The sequence below is a fragment of the Haematobia irritans genome, chromosome 2, assembly GCF_050003625.1.
Source record: "Haematobia irritans isolate KBUSLIRL chromosome 2, ASM5000362v1, whole genome shotgun sequence".
NCBI classification, from domain to species: domain Eukaryota; kingdom Metazoa; phylum Arthropoda; class Insecta; order Diptera; family Muscidae; genus Haematobia; species Haematobia irritans.
The window spans coordinates 19057174-19066832 of record NC_134398.1 but is presented as its reverse complement, the minus strand read 5'-3'; the positions used below and the strand labels follow the sequence as shown (position 1 = coordinate 19066832).

Below are 9659 nucleotides of genomic sequence, written 5' to 3'. Positions count from 1 at the left end.
ATTTTGCCAATAAAAATAAAATTTTGACAAAATTTTCTATAAAAATAAAATTTTGACAAAATTTTCTATAGAAATAAAATTTTGACAAAATTTTCTATAAAAGTAACATTTTGACAAAATTTTTTATAGAAATAAAATTTTGACAAAATTTTCTGTAGATATAAAATTTTGACAAAATTTTCTATAGAAATAAAATTTTGACAAAAGTTTATATAGTAACAAAATTTTGATAAAATATATAATAGAAATAAAATTTTGACAAAATTTTCTATAGAAATAAAATTTTGACAAAATTTCCTATGGATATAAAATTATGACAAAATTTTCTATAGAAATAAAATTTTGACAAATTTTGACAAATAAAATTTTGACAAAATTTTATATAGTAACAAAATTTTCATAAAATATATAATAGAAATAAAATTTTGACAAAATTTTCTATAGAAATAAAATTTTGACAAAATTTTCTATGGAAATAAAATTATGACAAAATTTTCTATATAAATAAAATTTTTACAAAATTTTCTATAGAAATAAAATTTTGACAAAATTTTCTATGGAAATAAAATTTTGACAAAATTTTCTATATAAATAAAATTTTGACAAAATTTTCTCTACAAATAAAATTTTGACAAATTTTCTATAGAAATAAAATTTTGACAAAATTTTCTATAGAAATAAAATTTTGACAAAATTTTCTAAAGCAATAAAATGTTGACAAAATTTTCGACAGAAATAAAATGTTGAAAGAATTTCGTATAGCAATAAAATTTTGAAAAAATTTTCTATAGGAATAAAATGTTGACAAAATTTTCTACAGAAATACAATTTTGACAAAATTTTGCTAAAGAAATACAATTTTGACAAAACACTACGGGAAATGGATCAACCACAAAACCGGTACAGAACTAGTCCCTGGTGTGTATGGACCAGTCCCAGTTCTGGTCAAAACCTATGGAAGGGATCGGTCACTTTAACATGGGTTTGTCATGGACGGGGTAAATTTACATTTTAGGACGCGCCTTGAACTCATCTCAAAGGACACGTCTTGGGACTGTTTAGCAGGAGCACCCAATAGTCAAGTCCTCAGGAACCAGTCTGGGACAAACTCTTAGAAAACGGTTTCAATTTGGGCATAATGGCTCAACATTGAATTCAATTCATCTTGAGCAAAATGACAGTGTACTCAGGGTACCGGACTGTATTTTAACCTGGCTCGTTGGTTGACTGGGACGGACGGTCGCTATTGAGTTTGAGTCGTGAAATCGTATTCTTCATTATGTGATGTGAATCAAGAATTTCTCTCCGTCTAGACGTGCTCTACTTAAACCAAAGTTTCTCCGGGATAACTTGGCGTCTTCGAATACCCCTCGGCAACAACTTATTGAGGAACTTTAAAAAAAAATCACCTTTTAAAGAGAATTAAAATTAATCCCATTTTTAATTTACAAAATAAAAATCATCCAATTATAAAAAACGAATCTCTTTATTGTGACTATTTAAGGCTTAGGACTATTTTTCATAGTGGCTATATAGGGTCTCTGTTCCGTTGGACATTCGAACCATTCAAATGGTTCACGAACCACCGACTCTTTATGGCCAGGTGATTGCAGCATATTATTCCACAATGCATTGGCCACAGCCGCATGACCCAATTGACTGAAATGAAAGCAATCACTTGAGAAAAATCTCAAATCCATATCGCCATTTGGCATTCTGGGCAATATGGCATTGGCCGCAAACGGTTGATAGAGAATTGCAAAATCGTCCGTGTGAAATGCTGGAAGATTGGCCACATATTCATCAATGGCCTGCCATCGTGTAAAGTATTCCGATGCTGTGCGTAAATTGGTATCATTATACGATTCACTGAAGACACAACGACATCCAAATGAATGGACGAGATGACATGACCATGGAACATTTCTCATTTGACCCAATGTGGTAACCATATTGGGGGCTGGCATTAGATTGACCACAAGGCGGGGAATATTATCGCGTAGCAAGGTGAAAGCATCGAGCAAATCAATTTCATGTTGCCGTAATATGGGCCATAGATTCGAGCTCTGGCAAAGATCAAAGCATACATCGAGGTTACCCACAAATATGGTCAAAAGTTTCCAATGTTTTGCCATATCGACATGCCGATCTTGTCTCAGGCGTTCTATAAGAACGCGGACTTGATAGACTAGATCACGAGACATTATCATGGGTTCAGCTATATTGAAGTGAGCTTCCTGGTCCACAGCTAAGACATTGTTTGTTGCAAACCCATACAGTTTGGGATTGAAGACCTTCACGATATTGGGCAAAGTTAAAGTGGTTCTCCAATCAGCCATACCGCCACCCGAAAAGGCCATACCACGAAATTCTGCCACTAAATTAATGAAGGTCTTGGAGAACATTCCATTACCGGCAGATAGAGAATCACCTATGGAAGCTATTACATCGATATCGCCTGGTCTTAATTGATTGACACTTGTAGGTATTTCTTTTGAGCGGGACCCATTCAATGGACATGGAAAGTCTTCGTTGAAACGAGGTCTTTGTATTTTACCTCTTTTCATATTATTCCGGTACAAATGTTGCCATTTCCTATCGGAGTATCTGACAAAGCCTCTCCTTAATAGAATTATCAAATTTCTAGCTGCATCATCCAAATTGGTAACTAGCACTTGCCCTCGAGTTGCTTCTTCTAAATTGAATTTGGCCTTTTGTATTCCTGACTGCGTTAGGAGTTGATCGACATTTTGGCTATTTAAGATTCCCAGGGCAAAGGTAGACCAGCCAAAAAGTAGAGTCATAATGTTAAGGAACATCATAGCACAGTGGGATGAAGTAGGAGAATTTTGCAATTATCTGAAATAAGATAAAAGGTGAAAAATACAAACAAATAAAACATTATGTTTAGGGAACAGGAATTTTAGAAAAGAAGGCCAAATTAAGAAAATATTTTTTCAGGAATTCCTGGAAAAAAACTTTCGAAAACTTCGTAAAATGTATGGAATGGCATGTATGGAAGTCGACAAAAGCTATGTACATAAGCTCGGTAAAGTTTAAAATAATTATATTGAAATAATGAGGGTACCAACAGGGTGGAACAAAAAAACACTACAAATATTTATACCGGGCGCCACACTGTGGAATATGGTAAAATAAATTAGTGCGTATGTTTGCAATACAGAAAATTTGGTCAAAATGTTATTTCTATAAAAAAAATTGGTCAATATTTTATTGCTATAGAAAAATTTCCTAAAATTTTATTTCTATACAAAATTTTCTCAAGATTTTATTTCTATAAAAAATTTTCACAAAAATTTATTTCTATAGTTCAAAATTTTATTCCTATAGAAAATTTTGTCAAAATTTTATTTCTATAGAATATTTTGTCAAAATTTTATTTCTATAGAAAATTTTGTCAAAATTTTGTTTCTATAGAAAATTTTCTTAAAAAATTATTTCTACAGAAAATTTTGTGAAAATATTATTTCTATAGAAAAGTGCTCAAAATTTTGTTTCTACAGAAAATTTTCTTAACAAATTATTTATACAGAAAATTTTGAGCAATTTTCTATAGAAATAAATTTTTATTTCTATAGAAAATTGCTCAAAATTTTGTTTATACAGAAAATTTGTATGGAAAATTTGTATGGAAGTCGACGAAAGCAATGTACATAAGCTCGGTAAAGTTTAAAACAATTAGATTTAAATAATCAGGGTACCAACAGGGTGGAACAAAAAAACACTACAAATATTTATACCGGGCGCCACACTATGGAATATGGTATTATAAATTAGTGCATATGTTTGCAATAGAGAAAATTTGGTCAAAATTTTATTTCTATAAAAAAAATTGGTCAACATTTTATTTCTATAGAAAATTTTCCTAAAATTTTATTTCTATAAAAAAAAAATTCTCAAGATTTTATTTCTATAAAAAATTTTCTCAAAAATTTATTTCTATAGTTCAAAATTTTATTCATATAGAAAATTTTGTCAAAATTTTATTTCTATAGAAAATTTTGTCAAAATTTTATTTCTATAGAAAATTTTGTCAAAATTTTGTTTCTATAGAAAATTTTCTTAAAAAATTATTTCTACAGAAAATTTTGTGAAAATATTATTTCTATAGAAAAGTGCTCAAAATTTTGTTTCTACAGAAAATTTTCTTAAAAAATTATTTATACAGAAAATTTTGTGAAAAATTTATTTCTATAGAAAATTTTGTCAAAATTTTATCTCTGAAGAAAATTTTATAAAAATTTTATTTCTATAAAAAATTTTGTCAAAATTTTATTTCTATAGAAAATTTTATCAAAATTTTATTTCTATAGAAAATTTTGTCAAAATTTTATTTCTGTAGAAAATTTTGTCAAAATTTTATTTTCCATAGAAACTTTTGTCAAAATTTTAATACTATAGAAAATTTTGTCAAAATTTTATTTCTTTAGAAAATTTTCTCAAAATTTTATTTCTATAGAAAATTTTGTCAAAATTTTATTTCTATAGAAAATTTTCCCAAAATTTAATATCTATAAAATATTTTCTCAAAATTTTATTTCTACAAAAATTTGTTTCAAAATTTTATTTCTATAGAAATTTTTGTCCAAATTTTATTTCTATAGAAAATTTTTTCAAAATTTAATTTCTATAGAAAATTTTCCCAAAAATTTAATTTCTATAAAATATTTTCTCAAAATTTTATTTCTACAAAATTATTTTTCTCAAAAATTTGTTTCTATATAAAATTGGGTAATTATTTCATTTCTTTAGGAAATTAGGTCAAAACTTGGTTTCTACAGAAATTTTTCTTAAAAAATTATTTCTACAGAAAATTTTGTGAAAAATTTATTTCGTTTTTATTTTTTATTGTTGGTTTGTACTTCAATCATATTTGTTGTTTTGATCTCAGCTTTAAAATCAATGCGTTGACTAAACTACATGAGTAGCTTAACCAACTGAGGAAAAGAATGAAAAAGAATCCATCCAACCATCTTGCAGTCTATAGAGCTTTGCCCAAATAAATTTGACAAATATTCTTTTCCTCTGTTGGTTAAACTATTCTTGTAGTTTAGTCAACGGAATGGTTTTAAAACTGAGATCAAAACAAAAAAAAAAATATTTCTGTAGAAAATTTTGTCAAGATTTTATTTTTATTGAAATTTTGTTAAAATTTTATTTCTATAGAAAATTATGTCAAAATTGTATTTCTATAGAAAATTTTCCCAAAATTTTATTTCTATAAAATATTTTCTCAAAATTTTATTTCTATAAAAATTTTTCTCACAAATTTGTTTCTATATATAATTTGGTAGAAATTTTATTTTTATAGAAAATTATGTAAAAATTGTATTTCTATAGAAATTATTATCAAAATTCTATTTGTGTAGAAAATGTTTGCAAAAATTTATTTCTATCAAATATTTTCTCAAAATTTATTTCTATAAAATATAGAAAATTATTCCAAAATTTTATTTCTATAAAATATTTTCTCAAAATTTTTTTCTATAAAATATAGAAAATTTTTCCACAATTTTATTGCTATAACATATTTTCTCAAAATTTATTTCTATAAATAAATTTCTCAAAAATTTGTTTCTATATGAAATTTGATCAAAATTTTGTTTCTCTAGAAAATTTCCTTAAAAATTTATTTCTACCGAAATTTTGTGAAAAATTTATTAACATAGAAAAGTTGGCCAAAATTTTGTTTATAAAGAAAGAAGTACCTCGTAGTTTTTTTTTTTTTTTTAATTCTATAGAAAATTATGTAAAAATTTTAGTTCTATAGAAATTATTATCAAAATTCTATTTGTGTAGAAAATGTTTGCAAAATTTTATTTCTATCAAATATTTTCTCAAAATTTATTTCTATAAATAAATTTCTCAAAAATTTGTTTCTATAGGAAATTTGATCAAAATTTTGTTTCTACAGAAAATTTCCTTAAAAATTTATTTCTACCGAAATTAGAAAAGTTGGCCAAAATTTTGTTTATAAAGAAAATTGAAGTACCTCTTAGTTGGAGAGGATTGTTTTGTGGTCGGATAGACCGACATCACTACATTTACACCACGACCCAAAATATATGAACTATCTCGGCCAATATTTTGTTGTGTTACAAACGGAACGGCACGGTTTTTATAACCTCACCCTATGGTGGAGGGGATAAAAATACAATTTAATTTGGGAAGATTAATTCTCTCATATTATTTTCGTTCGAAGTTAATACATAAGACGGGGGAGCCACCGTGGTGCAATGGTTAGCATGCCCGCCTTGAATACACAGGGTCGTGGGCTCGATTCCTGCTATCACCGAACACCAAAAAGTTTTTCAGCGGTGGATTATCCCATCTCAGTAATTCTGGTGACATTTCTGAGGGTTTCAAAGCTTCTCTATGTGGTTTCACTGCAATGTGGAACGCCGTTCGGACTCGGCTATAAAAAGGAGGTCCCTTGTCATTGAGCTTAACATGGAATCGGGCAGCACTCAGTGATAAGAGAGAAGTTCACCACTGTGGTATCATAATGGACTGAATAGTCTAAGTGAGCCTGATACATCGGGCTGCCACATAACCTAACCTAACTTAACCTAATACATAAGACCAAAAATTCTATACTGAAGACTATGGAAATGCGTTCTAGCTGGCTATGGAACATGTATAGCTAGGCTTGTGTAGATTGGTATCTGACATGTTTGTTTCAACAACTTAAAACTACCAATTTCATCATCTTGTAGCCCAATGAAACATGAACATAATTGTAATAATAAGTTAACAAATTTGTTAGAAATTCCGATAAAAATAAGCGGACGACACTAAGGTGCAATTATTTCACTATCCCCAATGATCGAATTATTTTAACCCTTAAATGCGAACTGTATCATTTAAGATGCAACCAGACAAAAATTGTTACGTATTAAAATAGAAGCAAATGTTCTACGCAGATGTTCTATTTTACCACTTTGAATATTATATATTTTTTTTTTTTTCGGAGAAATAGGTGTTCTTGTGCATTTGAAGGTTAATTATTTTTTAGCGATTCTGGCGGATCATCGCTAAGCTGACAAAGGACACCTTCGCTTTGTTTCTCTCTTCTTTTTTACAAATAGACTTTCAAGTTCGATAAAATCGGTAGGATGTAATCGATTTGGTAATGACGTTTTTTACCACTGGGTAACTGAGCAAATTATCTAGTTGAGTAATTGAATTCTCTATCATTTGTTCAAACCACAAATAATATTTATTTAATATTTTTCAAAACCACATTATGCCTATTGAATTTTTCATACCACTCACTCAGATTTTTATAGGGAACAACAATGTATTTTTATGAATTTTACTAAGTTTTTATCCGGGATGTTTTCGTTGACTAAAATTATGTTCTAAGCTCGTTCAAGTGTTTTGTCAAACTAAAACTAAAATAAAGATGAAAAGATTACGACTGTTCTTAATGCAAATTTACAATGGGGTTTGTAAGAAAAATAAAAAGATTAGATTAACTGTTAACCTTCATGCATGTCTAAGGTTGTCTCAAATACGGATCATGAACTTGACTTCAACAACCCAGCATAGACACAACACCTCACTAAACAATTAAGAGTAATTATAAATTGTTTATACAATTTGGGATACAAACTTAAAGTAAAACAAAATATGAAATATAAAATTGAAAATATCTTATAATGTGATTGGTATTACAAAGTCGCTTAAGCAGTTTACAGAGCTGAGGTTAGATTAAAGGTGGACAGAAAGTAGTTGGCGGTTCATCTAGGTGAGAATCAGTTCATAGCATAACATTACAAATAGGTGGAATAACATAAAGATATGTCACTTCGTTGTCCTTAGAACTGCGACAGGATGTCTCCACGGCATACCCGTGGATCACCATTATTTAGAGACCAATGCCTAGATACAATTAGTTGCAGTATCTTCTGGGTTATATACATTACTATCATAGGTAAAATTTTCTATACACGCACAGAAAAAACATGTTTGGACATGGTTGCCGCATCCATTTAATGCTTATTTAGAGTATGTAATTGTCGCGAAAACCATGTATTTTGTCTTTGTAAAAATAATTTTCGAGCGGAGAAAAATATATGTTGGTAATAAGCATTTAAATGGTTCTCAAATGCCGCAAACATGTTCTATTATTTAAATGATAGAATGTGAGACCATTATATGGTCAGGAAAATCATGTATCTGACCATTCAATTTTTTGACTTTTTTGCAGAGAAAAAAATATTTTTATAGTTTACGTATAGACATGTCTACAACCATTACATGGCCATAAAGACCATGTACATTGTTTTCGTGACCATTTAATTTTTTAATTTTTTTGCAGCGACAAGAATTTTATAAAAACATTGAGCAGGTACACACGATTTTCATTTTGCGCGTCAGTCGTGTGTTGATTGTTTCTTGGAATGGACGGAGAATACGGAATTATTGTGTTTTGTGTTAATTTATTTATTCAGAAATGGCACGTGGTTTTATGTGAATACAAAAAAGGAAAGTGTAATTGAAAAAAATATACCTGGTTTTTGTTCTGCATTTTGATATATGGTATAATTTATTTTTATTTGCAGTTACATGATGTCTGCGTTTGTACATTTGATGGGCACGAAGTAAATATGGAATGATTACTTATTGTTGAAATTGAACCAAACTAGAGTGTGTAAAAATATGTGAAGTTTGCTTGCACGACATTATAAATACAAATAAACAATGAATTAGTTTATAAATAAATAAAAACAAATAAATAAAGTTGATTTTGTGTTTTCTTTTCTCAAGTGGCGTCCTTTTTTCGACGACGAAAAAAGTTTTTTCATAAAAATCAAAACATTTTAGGTTGTGACCATGTTCTTTTAACTAGAAGAAAAACATTTTTGACGAATAACATAACATTTTAGATCGTGACCATTGTCTTTTAATGGAAACAAAATTCTTTTTATCAATATAATAACATTTTAGATGAGGACAATTGTATTTTTCTTAGAACCATGTTCACTGAGCCAACATGGTTGCAGGTTAAAATGTTACATGGTCGCCGCAAAAATAGCTGCTATCATATTATTTTGCTCTTCGAATATGATTGTGGCAATCATGTTTCTTCTCTGCGTGTAGAAATGAAATTTTGATCAAATTTTCTATGGAAATAAAATTGTAACCACATTTTCTATAGAAATAATTTTTTGACAAAATTTTCTATGGACATACAATTTTTGACAAAATTTTCTATAGAAATAAAATATTGCAAAAACTGTCTGTAGAAATAAAATTTTGACAAAATTTTTATAAAAATAAAATTTTGATAAAATGTTCTATAGAAATAAAATTTTGACAGAAAAGTCTATAGAAATAAATTTTTGACACAATTTTATACAGAAATAAAATTTTGACAGAAAAGTCTATAGAAATAAAATATTAACAAAATTTTTTATAGAAAGAAAATTGTGACAAATTTTTCTAGAAATAAAATGTTGACAGAAAATTCTGCAGAAATACAATTTTGCAAAAATTTTCAAAAGAAACAACATTTTGACAAAATTTTCGAGAGAAATACAATTTTGACAAAATTTCCTATTTAAGTAATATTTTGACAAAATTTTGTACAGAACTAAAATTTGACAAAATTTTCTATAGAAACAAAATTTTGC

General features: G+C 28.1%; 1 protein-coding gene across 2 annotated transcripts; it reads right to left on the bottom strand.

Moving 5' to 3' along the window:
• Positions 1-1467: 1467 nt before the first annotated feature.
• Positions 1468-7397, bottom strand: LOC142227127 (phospholipase B1, membrane-associated-like). Of its 2 annotated transcripts, none has more exons than XM_075297477.1 (2): positions 7290-7397; positions 1468-2859 (listed from the first exon to the last, which is right to left on the bottom strand). In XM_075297477.1, the coding sequence occupies exon 2, from the start codon at positions 2820-2822 to the stop codon at positions 1500-1502; it is 1323 nt and encodes a 440-aa protein (XP_075153592.1). In that variant the 5' UTR covers positions 2823-2859; positions 7290-7397; the 3' UTR covers positions 1468-1499. The 2 variants fall into 2 exon arrangements, with proteins under 2 accessions (XP_075153592.1, XP_075153591.1); XM_075297476.1 differs by having other exon boundaries at positions 7297-7397.
• Between the last annotated feature and the right edge of the window lie 2262 nt (positions 7398-9659).